Source organism: Diaporthe amygdali (assembly GCF_026229845.1).
Source record: "Diaporthe amygdali strain CAA958 chromosome Unknown NODE_17_length_903054_cov_64_435670, whole genome shotgun sequence".
Classification (NCBI taxonomy): domain Eukaryota; kingdom Fungi; phylum Ascomycota; class Sordariomycetes; order Diaporthales; family Diaporthaceae; genus Diaporthe; species Diaporthe amygdali.
Window position 1 is genome coordinate 808,960 of NW_026517037.1, and position 15,866 is coordinate 824,825.

The following is a 15,866-nucleotide window of genomic DNA, read 5'->3' on the forward strand; positions in this document are numbered from 1 at the left end:
GCTACATGGGCAGGTAATATCCGGCCTTGCAGAAGACTTATCTTTCCGTCAATGATTGTGACTACCCAGCATCAATGGCGATACCGAGTATCTTCGAGTTTCGACTACAAAGTCTATGCGAGTGCGCTCGGACTTTCATTCTTCGAAGTCCAGATCATTGCATTTCATATATGTAGCTTCAGGGTGCCCCCAAGCCATTTCGAAGTACCGTGACCACGGTTATAGTTGCTATGAGCTAGTAGCGACATGACAGACACTTTCTTCTTCCAGCCGCCACAGCCCCGGTTGGCGCAAGACTTGCTCTAGCCGCCGGAGAGATAAAGGCTCACTACGTTTCAGAAAAGCATCCCTCGGGGCAGCCACTTGGCTGGCAATGACTACCATTGAAGCAATAGATCGACATAAAAAGCAACTTGGGCAATGAGGCCATGGAAAGTCCACAAGTAGGGATTTCTTCAAGATGAAATACTGGTTTGTCTTGTTGAATAGCCTCGATGTCGCCTGATTCCTTCCACAAGCAACGGAACACGGCGTTTCCCTCATCGCGGCTTGAAAGTCCCGGAACGTCTCAACAACACTGTGTTTAAGTGAATAGCCTGTTTCAGTGCTATTGCTCGTTCACCGTGTGGTTGGTGATTGTGAGAACTACCCGATCTAAGTAAGTAGGAAAGTATGTATGACGGGGTCGAGTGGAATGTCTGACATTCTGGCCCTCAAATTGTCCAGACTCGGATGAAAGTTTGAGACTGGATATCAGGGGCTGTCCGTCCATTGACAGATGTACATAGTGTCCATGCAGTATTGTTGATGCTTCTTTCATTGTGCTACTAGCTGGGTTGGCCAACATGCAGCCACATCAGAACAAAGCAAGTCGCACCCGGCCCACGTTCTCGTTCTCGTCCGACTCGAAGGGTTGATGCGCGTAGTTATCTTCAGCTGTAGCCAGGACATGCTCTTGCAGGATGTTGATTTGGCAGGAAGTTTGTTAGCCACTATATGTATCTTATTTCTGATTTTGTCTGTTGAGGTGTAGCATTCAGATAGATCCAGTTACAAGACTTTGCAAGCTTTTCATATGTATCGTTCAGGCATAAGGCAAAGCTAGTTGATATGAAATACACAGCGAGGATCCAATCTGTGCTCATGAAATGAAAATCACATATGCTTTCATTTGAGCAAATCTTTGTTCCGGGACAATGGCAGCTTGAACAGGACTGTGGGTCGGCGTCAACATGTTCAGCTTTTTCCATCATTATGTTGCCCACATCTCTAGCGGCAAATGGAACTTATCGGGTTTCAATTCTGAGTAATAATTGATTTTCTTGTTGACTGTAATCAGGAAGATGATTTGTTCAAATACGCGTATAAAGCGTGTTGTAAATGCACAAAATACTCCAATTTATGATCCACTTGCCCACGCTCCATATTGACCAAATATCTCAGACGCCTATTCACATTCAATTCAAATAATCATTCTTTCTCCTGAATGCTCAATGACAAGAAAAGCCCCCAGTTGACACTGATTAGACCGAATAACGCTTGTCGCGAGCGTCAGGTAATCTCCCTGGATAGAGAAGGTATGCGGCCTTGCTATGCCGTGCATTGTGCTCGTCGATAACAATACGGCCCAAACAAGAAAGTATGCCTTTCAAGGAGCGGGACCCTTTACTGACCCCGACCCAGCATTTGTCTTCTGGAGCACACGGCCCTTGGAGGTACTTGGCGGGTGAACACCACCTTCGCAATGGCACGACCCGAAACCTCAGGAGAAGCGGCGGCTGCCATGGGTCAAAAGAGAGGGCATGTGGGAGCTCTGTCTTACCGTTTCGGAGCATAGTAAGCCGCCTGAGCCTGTCCCGTCGGACGGATGACGGGATTGCAGTATAGGTAATACTCGAGTGTGCTCTATGGACATGTGCTGAGCAGCCGAAGATTTGATACAGAGTGTTTGAACTTGGATCGTAAGTTCGGGGGCTACAACACAGGCGAGGACTCTGCACGGAATCCCTGTACGCTGAGTGGGCTGGTTGGCTTGCGTGGTCAAGAGGGTAGATATCGGCACCGGTGGTCACAATATGACATGCTTTCTTTTATTTGCGATGGGCTACCTGGCGATGGCCTAGTCATCATCCGCTGTGCTCGGCTTCTTCTTTGTCCTAGTCTTCTGCCCGCCCTTGAAGTGCTTCTTGCCAGACATACTCATCTGCACCTCTTTGGGGTCCAGCCCCCTCTCCAACGCAGTCATCGTTCTGGCTTTCCTCCCGCTCAGTTGCCTGCCCTCGGCCTGGCCCTGCTCAGAATACTTGAAGCTGAACGGCTTGTTGAGATGCCCGGCGTTGCCGCCCCCAGGGCCGAAAAATGTCTTATCCAACTTCTTGGACTTGGGCCCGGCCGGCATGTCGATAATGTCCAGGTCCACTGATTCTCCATCATCTGCAGCAACTGACATGGCCTCCATGGCACTGGAAAGGGCTAGTCTTCTCTTTCCGGTGAGATGTGACGGGTCGTAGAGCTCGCTGTTGAATTCCTTCGCGTCAATGTCTCCTGGTGGAGGCTCGACAAAGAGGAGTTTTCCGTTGACGTAGTCCTTGAGGATGTACCTCGCTGCCCGAGACTCGTCTGGGTTTCCTTGCCCTGTGGTTGCGAAGCCTCTGGCACGAGCATACGCCCTCAACAATTCCGAGGCCGTGACTGTTCCGGTACCACCCTCCTCCAGAGGCCTCATATTGATCGTGATACCGTACAAGGCCTCCAGGAAGCTCTTTGGTATCCTCTTGGCCACCAAAGCGGCAGGTCCAGTGAACTCGCGCAGCTGATCGATGGGCAAAACACCGTTGCAGACCAGCTCTGCCTTTGTGCTAGCGAAGTTGGCAAATACAAGACCAGGACAATCGCAAAGGATGACGTTCTCGCTCAGATGGATTGTCTGGAAATGCTTGGTCTTACCAGGTGTGGATGACACCGAGACCTTCTTGGCTCCGATGAGAGCGTTGATGGTGGAAGACTTTCCGACGTTGGGGTATCCCACCAGACCAATTGTCAGCTTCTGAGACTTCTCCGGATTTGTAGGTGCATGTTGCAGGAAGATGCCTTCCAGCTCGTCCACGGTCAATATTCTCGTGTCTTCGTCGTCTTGTTCCGGTGCGATGGCACTCTCGGTCAAGGGGAGATTGGGGTTGTTTTCTGCCGCCTCAGCTTCTTCCTCTGATTCCTTCTGTTCTGGTGCTTTCTCCGCATCCTTGGAACTGCTTGCTTGGGGCTCCTCAACGAAGTCTTCGTCAGAATCCTCGTCCTCCCGTGCCTCGTTGTACTCCTTTGCCAGCTGAGCCGAGAAGAACCTGTACGCAATCTTCGCGCCCTTCAAGTAATTCGCCCATGCCTTTCGTTGCTTGTAGGTCATCATGTCGGCCTTGTTGATGAGAAGCAGGTTTTCCTTGCGCGGGTCGACGTCCTTGACATAATGGCCCAAATCCTCAGAACGGAACATCAAAGGATTCCGCGCATCGACAATCTGCACGACTAGGTCTGACCTCTCAATGACACGCCAGAGCTGGCGCCAGACCTCCAGATTCCGCTCAAATGGGGTCATGAGCAGATCATGGTTCTCCTGTAGTTCCGCAAGGCCTCGCCTCCAGTTGAGAAAGTTCTGCCTCTCCAGTGCATCCAACTCCTCCGGTGTGGTAGACGCATCCCACTGCGGCCGTCTTGGTACAGTCAACTTGTCCTTGTTCTCCTTGTGCTTCTTCGAAGTGATGCGTTCTTCCGCTGACGATAGCAGGTATGGGTTCTTCTGGTCGGTGTGGATGATCTTGACGTTGTTCATCTTCTCGGCCGTGAAGTCGGTCCCAGCAAGCTCCGCCGTTGCCAAGAACTCGTCGAGGGCGCCCTGTTCCGTGACCGACCTCATCTTGACCCAGCTCGCCTCCTCGCGATCGTTTGTAATGTACTCCTCGCCGGTCGCGTGGTTGATGCGGGTGACTCCAGTGCCTTTTCTCCGATCCTTCCCTTTCCCCTTGCCGAAGCGATCGTGCATCAGGGCATTGCCCAGGCCGACGCTTTTCTGGCTCTTTGGCTGCACCATCGTGGATTCGTTGCCTGGACGGTGACTCGTGAAATGTTATTTAAGGGCGACCCTGGTTGGCCCTTCTCGCCGAAAAGATGATGTCTGTTGTTCTCTCCAGGGCGTGAGGATGAGGTTGGAGGGAAGGCGTAGGCAAAGACAAAATCCGGCGGACCCCTCCAGTAGAAAGTGACGAAATCAGACTCGGCTTAGAAATTGGAGTCGGTCGCGGGGCAAAGACTTTTCGAAGCACAGCACCAGACCGGCCAGCTGCTAGCAGTGTAGGTGCCCCGCGACGATAAGACAGCGCGCTAGGGCGATAAGTAAATTGGAAGATTTAGAAAGTGGAATTTTTGGCCTACTACAAAATTACCCCTGCGACCCTGAACTTTTCGACAGAAAGAAAAGTCACTTCCACCATTTTCATCACCACTACTACCAAGCCACTACTATCAAACCACTACTACAAAAACGCCACCAGAATACCATCAACAACCACCCTAACTTCTCACCTCAACTTCCCAACCACCTCAGGCCACAACAAGATGTCTCGCTCTAACTGGCAAAAAGCCAAGAGGGAGGGCGCTACCCAGCACTTCACGCTAGTTTATAGGCCCCAAAATGACCCTCTAATCAATGACGATACAGCACCGTCTATGGTTCTGAAACCCACGCCAGGCAGCTCCAAAGGCAAGAAGCTTGACGACCTGGCATCCGAACTGGGATCAGATGCTCAGAGTATACGGGACAACGAGGGCGAGGCGGCCAACTTCGGCGTTTACTACGACGATACTGAGTACGACTACATGCAACATCTGCGCGAGATTGGACAAGGTGCCGGAGATGCCGTGTTTGTGGAAGCGAAGCCACCACAAAGCAAGGGCAAGGAGAAGCAGAAGCAGTCTCTGGAGGAAGCCCTCAAGCGCATGGATCTGGAGCAAAACTCCGAACAGCTCTTTGATGAGGACATGTTGCCATCCAAGGACTTGCAGAGGTTGAACTACCAGTCCCAGCAAGATGTGCCAGATTCTATCGCGGGCTTCCAGCCAGACATGGACCCTCGCCTCCGTGAGGTTCTTGAAGCATTGGAGGACGACGCTTACGTGGATGACGACGGCGGCGACGACATTTTCCAATCATTGGCAAAGGATGCGAAGGAGCTCAAGGACCACGAGTTTGACGAGACATACGATGAGTTTGACGGTGATGACGGCTGGGAGTCAGACGGCACTGCGAAGCCCACAAAGGAGTACAAAGATGATGAGGTGCCAACTCTTGTGAACACAGCCGAAGCACCGGCGCAGGGTCCACCTGAAGACTGGCTCGAGGGTTTCAAGCAATTCAAGAAAGATCAAAAGACAGAGAAGCAGCCGGCAGTGCCCAAGCAGGAGGATGGGCTATCTTCCATATGGACAACAACAACGATGGGAGGTCGAAAGAAGAAGAGAAAGGGGGCCCTCACCAATCCTTCAGCCTACTCAATGACTTCTTCCTCGCTTGTGCGCACAGAGCAGTTGGGCATATTGGACGCACGCTTTGAGAAGATGGAGGAACGATACAACGACATTGACGATGAGGGCTCGGTTGTCTCAGGCATGTCATCCATGTCAAGTGTACAGGGCGCGATGAGACAGGATTTCGACGGTATTCTCGATGAGTTCTTGGGTAACCACAGAATGCAAGGAAAGAGCCGCGTCAAGCGAGGAAAAGACCAATCTGGACTTCAACAACTTGATGAGATCAGGAGTGGCTTGGGACCAGCGCGGATTCGAGGTCGAAATGCATAGAGGCATCAACAACACCCGGGGCAGGCACCTCATGACGGAACGATCCCATGGCTTTTACTCATAGTTGTGTGAAGACAACTACAATCTCAAGATACCCAAATTTTACGGCCTTTGCAATACACACCCCAATCGTATGTGCGGCACCTTGTGAAATGTCACCATGTGAAATGTCAAAAAACACAAACACTCGATGAAACAAAAGAACCGTACACGCCAGAGAACCATGTCGCTGCCCAGATTATTCTCCCGCTCAGCCGAAATCGAGATGCACCTACCGGTATTTATGATCTCACAAGCCTGGAGTTAGCTGAATGAGCTGCGTGTGACATGTCTTACCGATGGGCATCTGACTGTTTCCGGACTCCCAGCGAGACGGGGGCCCCATTGCGATCCATTGTGATTTGCCGTGAATAAAGAGTGAAGAACATAGCGGAAACTCCGCCCAGAGCGTGAAATTGACGGCGAGAGTTGCTTCGATATCAAAAACCAGGATATTGAGCCGGCCGAGTATTTCAAGCATGATTGGCGATGGTCTGTACTGCCAAACCTGCAGGAAGAGAGTGCGATGGCGGACGACATAGATTCGTTCGACGGGCCGCTGGACGAGATCCTGAGAGAGGTGGGCCGCAAAGCTGCAGGCGCTAAGCCCAAAAGGGAACCCCTGGCCGTCGAGCTCAGCACAACAGCTAGCAGGGACCGCGATGCCAACTCCAACAACGCCCGGCCTCCTCAGCCTCCAACTCAGAAAACACCACCCCCGCGTCGCAACAAAGGTCGGCCACAAACTGGAGCTGGCGTTCAGACTCAAGCAGAAATGGCAGGCTTCGGTCAAGCGCCTGCATTCGGAGCGCAGGCGCTTTCGACCGACGCGACCAACCGATCAGTCTCGCCATTTGGAGCTCCATTCAGTTCGCCCTCGGCCTTCGGCCAGCCACAACAAACACCTGGCTTCGGCGCGCCCGCGGTAGCAACGAGCAATGCGTTCCAGCAGTCTCAGCAACCGCCATCCTTTGCTTTCCCGAACAACGCGACCAATCCTCCCGCTGGAAATCTCTCCAGTGGGGCACCTTTTGGCGGCTCGAGTGCGGCGAGCAACGACCAGATGAATGGCAATCCTTTCGCGCCAGCGAGCACGGCATCCAATCCCTTTGCGACGCAGACGGCGACAGCGACCCCTTCGAATCCGTTCTCGAACGCCGTGCCTGCGGCCCCAGCTTTTGGAGCACCAGCAAACCCCTTTGCCGCAGCTACCTCGGCCAGCGGCTTTGGCGCCCCCTCAGGCAGCACGAATGGCTCGTCGAATGTGTTTGGAAGGCCGTCAGAAAGCTCACATAATGCCACAGCTTCCCTCTCCGGCATCACAGCAAACAGCCAGAAGAGGAAAAATGGATTCGGGGACACGGGCGCGATGAAGAGGCTCGCTTTCGATTCTACGACAAACTCTTTCCAGAAGCCTCAGACGACCTTCGCACCAGGTTCTGCCAGCAACAAGTCCCTGGGATTCGGCGTGAAAGACACACGAAAGAACCGCAACGGGTTCTCAGATTACTTGGAAGAGAGGGAGACGAGTGGCCTCGGTCCCAAGACAGCGCGCGCTCAGAGTTTGGTCCTCAACGGTGGGAAGAAGTCAGCGGCCGTCTACGAGAAGGAGATCCGCGACCAGTTGCACAAAGATAAACTCCAACCCCCCAGATGGCCTCAACAACCAGGGAATCCAGCCAATAGGCAAGCGATGGAGTCTCACAGTGAGAGGTACAAGAATTATCAAGGACGTGTTCGAACGTCGCTGATAAAAGCTGGACTGATTGATGACCCGGAAGTACGGAAGAAGCTGAGTGATGCTATCGATTTCAAGGGCATTTGTCAGGATATGTGTCCCGAGGGCGAGAAAGTGTCGCGAATAGTCGAGTACGATGTAAAGTTGGCAGAAAAAACCACGAGCCCAGATGGCCAGGAAATGTGGCCAAACCCGGATCGAATGATCAAGTCATTCAAGCGTTCAGCAGCCGGAACCGATTCGCCCTTGCCAACTGAAGTCAGGTCGCCGGCCGCGTTGAGACGCACTGTCGACTACCTCATTGATGACCTCTTGAGGTCCGATGAGAACCTACCCTCCCAGCACAACTTTCTCTGGGACCGGACCAGGGCAATACGAAAAGACTTCATCTTCCAAAATGCCATGTCGGCCGAGGAACGGACAGACCAGATCTACTGCTTGGAGAATATCGCCAGATTCCACGCCGTGGCGCTTCATTTGTTGTCACAAGACAACTTCGCGGCTGAAGACTTCTCCGAGCAGCAAGAGCGTGAGCAGCTCGGCAAGACATTGCTCTCGCTGATGCAGGTCTACGACGAGTGCGAGGATATGGCAGGCGTGAACATGGAGAACGAGGCTGAATTCCGAGCTTACTACCTCCTCTTCAACGCTCACGACCCATTTGTAATGCAACAGATGCAAGATTGGGACGACAAGTTCTGGTTCAACTCGTCTGAAATCCAGACCGCCGTCACGCTCATCGAGGCGATGCAGAACGTGTGGAATGGGCGTGGCCCACTCAGACCTCAAGTTGCTCTAACAACGGGATCGGCGTCTAACGCTACATACTTCTCAATTGTCGAAGACCGCAAAGTGTCGTACACCATGGCCTGTTTTGCTGAAATCCATTTCACCCAAATTCGGCGTCAATTGGTGAAGTCTATACACAAGGCATATGGGAGGGTTAGAGATGGTCCAAAGGACCTCACAGCAAAGGTTCTCAACAGCATGCTTCGCTTCGACACCGAGGAGCAATGCGTTGCATTTCTGGAGGAGCTGGAAATGGAATTCTCATCCGAAGGCGCAGATGAACCCTACCTTGTGGTGGAGCGCAAAAGGAGCATTCCGGGGAAAACTATTCGGCAGTCATTCTCGGGGGTAATGGTGGAGCGCAAGCGCGGCGATCGGCCGCTGCCAGAAGTCATTCATACGACTGTCTTCGAGGACACCTCTGCAGACGTTGATGGTTCTCGCAACATGGACAGCATTTTCGTTACGCAGCCTACGGAATCATCAGGCCAATTTGCGGGCGGCGACTCAAAGGCGACTCATGCTGAAGTCAACTTCTCCGACGATGAGACGCCTTCATCATCTCCACAGCCGCCTTCCAAGACGCTCTCGCCGTTCCAAAGACCTCCCACGACAAATGGCTTTGCCACGTCGGAAACAAACAAGTCCACCCTGGACTCTGCGCTCAAAAATCCCTTTGCTCAATTGTCCAGCAATCCATTTTCGCAGGGATCCAACACGATCGGTGCCCCTTCAGCAAACAGTCCTGCCTCAAATCCGCAACCTACAACATTTCCTTGGGCGTCCAGCCCATCCACCAACAGCGTTCTCGGCAACCCACCACTGTCCGAGTCCGTTACAAAGCCGCCGGCAGAAATGCCCAAGTTCTCTTGGTCGACTACTCCAGCGGAACCAACAGCAAATACTGCGCCTGCTGATGGCGGCTCAGGATCTGTATTCGACTTCTTGAGCAAACCAGCAGAGACGTCCAATATATCGTTCCTCCCTAACACTGCTACCACTACTAGTACAGCAGCGTCGAATGTCTCTTCGTCATTATTTTCGACTGAAAATCAGGCTGCAAAAATCAAAGAGCAGGCTCCGTTATTTTCGACAAAGACCTCGGATGCGTCGCCTGCCACAGTCAACAACGATCAAAATAATCTGCCATCACCCGACACTCCCTCCAGTCTAAACTCAGCTCTGACGCCCACACAACAGCCTCCTGAGGTCTCTCAACAGAAACCCACTTCACTATTTCCGACGTCCTCGGAAATGGTCAAGCCTCAGCTGTTCGCAGCGACTCCGCCACCACCGCCACAACCTCCTGCTCCACCCAAAGATCTGATGGGTGATTTCGCGAAATGGGTGGTGCTCGGAGACAATGGTCTGATGGATGAGTTCCAGGAGGCTCTTGTGACTCATCTGGTTCGTGCTGTCTTCAATCAGCATCAATTGGAGGAAGCAGAACGCAAACAAAAGGAAGAAGACGACAGGTCATGGGCACAAGCGCGAAAGTTCAGAATCTACAGTTTGAGGGTGCGATTCTTCTACCGGTGGCGGGAAAATGCGAGGAAGTCGGCTTTGAAACGGGTGGGCCGCCACAACAGAGCCGCGATGAAGCGTTACAGAGAAGCCAAACTAGCTGAAGCGAAGGCAGCGAAGGCGCAGGTGGAAAAGGAGGAACAATCCCGTGTTAAGCGACTTACTGCGCCGACGTCTTGGCTCGACGAACTAGAGAAAGACCGAGCTCTGAAGAGAGCTAGGCGGGAAAGCATGTCACTTGACACATCGAGAAGGGGCAGCATAACTTCAAGCAACGCAGACGCCTTGCTTGCGACCGGCATATTCTCGGGCATGGACAATCAGCGGGAGTTGGCCGCAAACTGCGTTCGCGACGACGACTCCCTGTACGATGCACTGGTGGGCGTGACCCTACACCCGAATCCCAGCCAACAAAGCATGGGACCTCCAGCCAGGCCCAAGGACCCTCTTCGATCTGTCCGCAACGCTGCCGTGGCCAAGCCCGCGCCAAGACCCAAGCTCAGTAAGAAGGCTCAGTATCTTCAAGACCTGATGAGCGGCAAGCATAGGGAGGACGACCTCATCAGCTTCAGGAGCAGCAACTCTTCGCGTCTGGCACGGTCTGTGCCCACCGGTGGCAAGGTCACCAACTTCTCCCGATATCAGTCCTCGTCACCTCGCTCGTCTGCCGAGCCCGAGCGGCCGAGAAATGGGCCAGGCAGCGGCATCAAATCATCCTACTGGCTGCTCAGAAGCCGAGGACTCTTCGCAACGCCCACTGGACATGTCCTTTCTGACAAGGTCCCTCGCCCAGTGGTAAACAATGCTCACGAAACTGGCTCGCAGTACTCCGGAGACTCCGACGCCGGAGACTTGGACGACCGCGTCCTGGAACAGGACGGGGCTTACCGAGCGAGCTTGGGACTGACGGGTTCCCGTCGGAGCACCTTCAGCGTGCCACACTCAGCAGCAGGATCGCCTCCACGGCATAGCTTCCTGAAGCCCAACGCACCAGCAACACGACAATCTCTTCCTGCCGGCATGACTTCAGCATCGCTGCTTGCCTCCCGGCAGACAGATGGCGACGCTGTGTCTCAGGCGGGCAGCGCCGTCAGCACGCTGCAACAAGACGCCGAGGAAAGCCTGCGGGAGCTGAAGAGGGTTGCTGCCGAGCTGGATAGCGAGACAGAATGGTATCGCGAACAGAACAAACAAATGTCTCATGGCCAGCAAGCCTTTGGCGCTTAGCGTGTGAACAATGGCGGAGGCGCTGTAGTGTTGGGTGGATTTCAAGTTGAAGAGTCAGAGTGAACAGGGACGTGGGATGGCGTCCTCGGGGACTGCGCGATCGGACGAGGTGTTAAGGACGACAGGTGGACAGCAAGGAAGGAATAATGTGGAAATGGGCAACGGGAGATTCCCATTCGGAAGTGACACAAACGGCCGGACAAGCCAGGTTTCCGGCGCGGAGAAAGTAGCCGCGGAGGAGCAGGCGTGTCATCAACAAGCCATAATTGGCCTCGACGACTCGGGTTGAGAAGGGGGAAATAAGGGCAATCACGGCATTTCAGGGCAGTTTTCCCATGTTATACATACTAGGGTCACGGTTTCGGCTCTTCTACTTGCATCCAGCCAGGCGTTCTTTCGGTAACGGACTATGGGATTGGGAGGAAAAAGGAGGGAGATCTATCGAGTGTGAGCAAGGCCAGTACGGGCACTTGGCTCAGAATCACAGCACATCAAAACCAAATTAAATTCGGATCGAGCCAAGTCGAGCGAGCGAGCGAGCATTGGGCAGGTTCTAGTGTATGTAGCGGATTTGTTTGTCTTCGCGTCATGTTTCTGGGCATAGATACCTCAACAATATATCATTGACGACGATAACGATGATGCAATGGGATCTGTGTTTGGCTTCTCGTCGAGATTAGTGATAAGTGCTAAGAGAAAGCTAGGCGTAGACGTCTTCGTGTGTTCGCTGCGAATGCCTGAAATGATTGTTTTCTCGTTGTAGTGAGCCTCGCGGCCTTGCTTGACAGTGCGGTTGCCAGCACAATGCGCATAAGCTGTTCGTCCCGTCCCATTTGCCGTGACGGATACTTGAGCTCTGTAATGATGTTCCCCATTTGGAAGTTCATCCTTGGATTGTCACCCTCTGAGATATTTTTATGCTTGTTACTTCTGCCCATCTCTCGTTTTCCTGCCTTTCACCCGCCCCTCGCGACACCGTGAGAACCCATGAGCTTTTCGGGGGCCTGGATCTATCTTTCCGTTGTCTGCTTGCAAGTATTTGGTACCGTTGAGGATCTGTCCCATGTTGAAATTGACTCCATTAAATCCATTAATCCCGCGGGAGTATTGGCCTCAGTGGTCTTCTCTAGACAGGCGTCTCTGGCTCATTTGAGCCAATAGTCTTACACGGTGCAAGGGGGAAGGGGGGTGTAGCTAACACTCCTCCAATCATTATTTGTCTAGCCCTAGCCAACACTTTGGTAACTTGGTCTCCGTGCCAGCTTTTTGAGGATTTGTCCGCGCGAATATGTTCAGAGACATCTTATACTAAGTACGAATCTCATAAATTTGAAATCGCTCCACGTGGCGCGAAGACTTGCGAAGTTGAGGCAAAGACAACTTTGTGAGGAGTTCAACACGCCTGACTGGGATTTTGCATGCGACATTCGGTCAAGGACTCCCAACAGCATGTCCGTGTCTGTGAGCCTGCGGGCATAGAGCCGCATATACTGTATCGACGGTCATATTCCCAGTGTCCGACGTTGTCAGCACTTCAGCCTGGTCAGAGGTCATCTGAAGCCAAGACCTGACCGGACCAGGCTGTGATTGGTATGAGCAAAGCCTCTCGCCTCTGATATCTTCACGCGTTATTGTAAAAACTTTTGCATCCCAGGGTGCTCCACCGCGTGAAATTGGTTTGCAAAAACGGTTCGGAGGCGCCACGCCGGGCGGACAGACGAAGAACACTGCGGGACAAGAGTCACCTGCCTCCTAGCTTTGTCACCCCGAAGGCTGCTGTTTCCATCAGGTTCACTGAATCCCTTGCGGAAGGCAGACCTCATATGAAAAATGCGATTCTTTCTCAAGATACACATTGGAATAAACAAGCAGCTGGGGGATTGTGATTTCACCGACTCTTCGCTTTACAGCTGACCTCGAGGACCTACAAGTGGTACTTCAATTCCTCAATATTTTACGAGTTGAAGTATCTGCTACAAGTGCTCATGGCATCTCTAACCTTTTCCCAAATAACAACATCGCTTTTATCTATTTCCAGGCATACTGGGTCAATCTCTATGTTCGGTAGTCGCCATTAATCGTGCTACAGGGGAGGTCAGCAACTTAGTATACATACAACGCAGCGTCGGGATGAACAAGAGACTCACATATACTCATGGCTGTAGTCACAAGTCCAGTACTTGGCCTCCTTGTCACCCGTGCCCAGCCTGACAAGGATATGCAGATCCTCAGCCTGCAGGATCTCAGAGGCGCGCGCCTCGTCCACGGCCTCGGGCTCGCCGTCGACGAGCAGCCTCAGCTCGGCGGAGCCATCGGTGGGTACGAAGGACACGTTCGTCCTCTCGGGGACGACCTCGGCGACCTCATTCACGGGCTCGCCTGGCTCAGAGAGCAGCGAGTAGCCGGTAGCGCACAGGATACGGCCCCAGTTAGCGTCGCGGCCATACAGGGCGGTCTTGACGAGGGGCGAGCGCGCGATGGTGCTGGCGACCTTGCGCGCTGCGGCCTCGGACTTGGCCTCGGTCACCTGCACCGTCACGAACTTGGTGGCGCCCTCGCCGTCGCGCACGACGAGCTGGGCGAGTTCCGTGGCCAGGGCGCGCACGGCGGCGGCGAGGGCGGCGTAGTCGGCGCTCTTGTCGTCGGCCACCTCGGCACCGCCCGCGGCGCCGTTGGCCAGCAGGGCGACGGTGTCGTTGGTGGAGGTGTCGCCGTCGATGGTGATGGAGTTGAAGGAGCTGTCGACGGCGGCGCGGAGCAGGCCCGGGATGACGGCGGGGGACACCGGGGCGTCGGTGGCGATGACGCCCAGCAGGGTGGCCATGTTGGGGTGGATCATGCCGGCGCCCTTGGTCATGCCGGCGATGCGGTAGGTGCGGTTGGTGTCGGAGGGCAGGGTGAACTCGCGCGAGATGAGCTTGGGGAAGGTGTCGGTGGTGCAGATTGCGATGGCGGTGGTCAGCCAGTGGTCAAAGGAGGAGCCCAGGGCGCCGTGGGTCTTGGGGATGCCGCCGATGATCTTGTCCATGGGCAGCCTCTGCCCGATGACGCCGGTGCTCATGACGATGGTGGAGTCGGAGGCGCCGGTGACGTTGTCGGTCTCGCGGGACATCTTGGCGGCGTCCTCGAGGCCGCCCTTGCCGGTGACGGCATTCGCGCAGCCCGAGTTGATGACGACGCTCTGGATGCGGTTGCCAGTCTTGGCGAGCAGGTCGCGGCTGAAGGTGACGGGGGCGGCCTGGAACTTGTTCTTGGTGAAGACAGCCGCAGCTGAACAAGGGGTATCGGATGTGATCAGAGCCAGGTCGGGCTTGGTGGTGTTGGAGGGCTTGACGCCAACATTGACAGCCGAGACGCGGAAGCCCAGCGGGAATGTGCCCGTCTTGGGCACATACTTGAGCTTCTTTGCCGGGATTTCCAGCCCGTGTGTTGCGTATGCACGTGACTGGATGTGGATCTTGGAGGCGAGCTGCCTGGCGATCCAGGCTGGGCGCTCCATGAAGACTGTTGGGATGTGTGAGTCTAGGGTTGTTACTCTTGTTGATGTGATGGTTAGGATGAAGGGAGGTGGGTACAATACCAGCAATACCAGCAGGACGACGCACCGAGACGTCCTTCCTTCCTTTGCGACGAACGAGATTGTATATTATATGAGAGAATTAACCAAATCGCTCAATTTATAGATAGTTGCCCAGGTCAAGTCAGGTCAAGAACAAGACTCACCACCGAACCCGGACTGGAGCATTCACGTATGAATCAATGTCCAAGGTCTCGGCGCGTGTGAGTCCCCAACTATGAGCAATAGCTCCGCTTTCGCTTTGGACTGCAGCAGCTTTCCCCATGTCAATTGGGTCCATCGATTGGCCCGTGCAGCTCTCAGAAAATTTTATATCTTTGCATGTCTGGATTGGAGCTTGCAGTCCAGACTTTTCTCCTTCTCATCCAAACAACATTTCGTTCATTCTGTCAACAAGTCTATTCCCCAGCTTCTTTTCTTCTACACAGTCGCGTTGAAGCGTCTTTCGAGGCAATTTCACGCCGTACAACGTCTTGTGCCTTTGCACTTGCAGCAGATCCTTTCCAAGGTGTTTTCTGAGCCCAAAATGCTTTGGGAAATGGACGTGGGCGTGGACCACGGAGTGTGAGGGCAGAAGGCAGAGGAGCAGCTCCTGCTACAACTCTCTACCTCTGGACCATCCTACTCCTACATCTCCATGGCATGACAGTTTGTCGCTGTACGGCATAACATACTCTGTCATTTGCACTGTTTAGGTGAGTCGCGTCACGGTAGGTTTTCCCGTTGACAGCCTCCAAAACCCGAGCCTCTTTCCCGCACGGTCTGCTCAAGGCAGGAGCTCCTACTTTGGGCAGGAGTGCACAGTTTTCAGCACTGTGGGGCTGTCAGCTGCAGGCTGCAGGCTGCAATTTTCAGGCAGCTAGCTCCCCTAAGCTCCTTTACCCGCCCCGCCACGGGCCTCGGAGCTCTGCAGTAAATTTTCCCTTCTCTTCCGCAAGCGGGCTCTGAAAGGCCACCTCACTCACCTCACCTCACCTCACCTCAAATCAATCATCAACAAAGCCGGCGCCAGTCACCACCACGGCCAGCCTGTCTGTATGATCTCCTGCGCCGTCTAGTCTACCAGCGGGAGCAGTAGGGGCCACGCAAACAGCTTTGCATCCTTTCCTTCGTCCACCCTTGCTC

The 15,866-nt window shown here is 53.8% G+C and overlaps 4 protein-coding genes across 4 annotated transcripts; 2 read left to right on the forward strand and 2 right to left on the reverse strand.

Annotated features, from left to right (window-relative positions):
- Window positions 1–2,119: 2,119 nt before the first annotated feature.
- Window positions 2,120–4,081, reverse strand: J7T55_005208 (ribosome biosis gtpase; the record flags this gene model as incomplete). The annotated part of the gene is made up of 1 exon (XM_053144587.1): window positions 2,120–4,081. The coding sequence occupies one exon, from the start codon at window positions 4,079–4,081 to the stop codon at window positions 2,120–2,122; it is 1,962 nt and encodes a 653-aa protein (XP_052992932.1).
- Window positions 4,082–4,605: 524 nt separating this feature from the next.
- Window positions 4,606–5,847, forward strand: J7T55_005209 (uncharacterized protein; the record flags this gene model as incomplete). The annotated part of the gene is made up of 1 exon (XM_053144588.1): window positions 4,606–5,847. One exon carries the CDS (start codon window positions 4,606–4,608, stop codon window positions 5,845–5,847), a length of 1,242 nt encoding a protein of 413 aa, XP_052992933.1.
- A 223-nt stretch (window positions 5,848–6,070) lies between these two features.
- J7T55_005210 (uncharacterized protein) lies at window positions 6,071–11,164 on the forward strand (the record flags this gene model as incomplete). Its single annotated transcript, XM_053144589.1, has 2 exons — window positions 6,071–6,124; window positions 6,338–11,164. 2 exons carry the CDS (start codon window positions 6,071–6,073, stop codon window positions 11,162–11,164), a joined length of 4,881 nt encoding a protein of 1,626 aa, XP_052992934.1.
- Window positions 11,165–13,219: 2,055 nt separating this feature from the next.
- J7T55_005211 (uncharacterized protein) lies at window positions 13,220–14,663 on the reverse strand (the record flags this gene model as incomplete). The annotated part of the gene is made up of 2 exons (XM_053144590.1): window positions 13,220–13,247; window positions 13,312–14,663. 2 exons carry the CDS (start codon window positions 14,661–14,663, stop codon window positions 13,220–13,222), a joined length of 1,380 nt encoding a protein of 459 aa, XP_052992935.1.
- Between the last annotated feature and the right edge of the window lie 1,203 nt (window positions 14,664–15,866).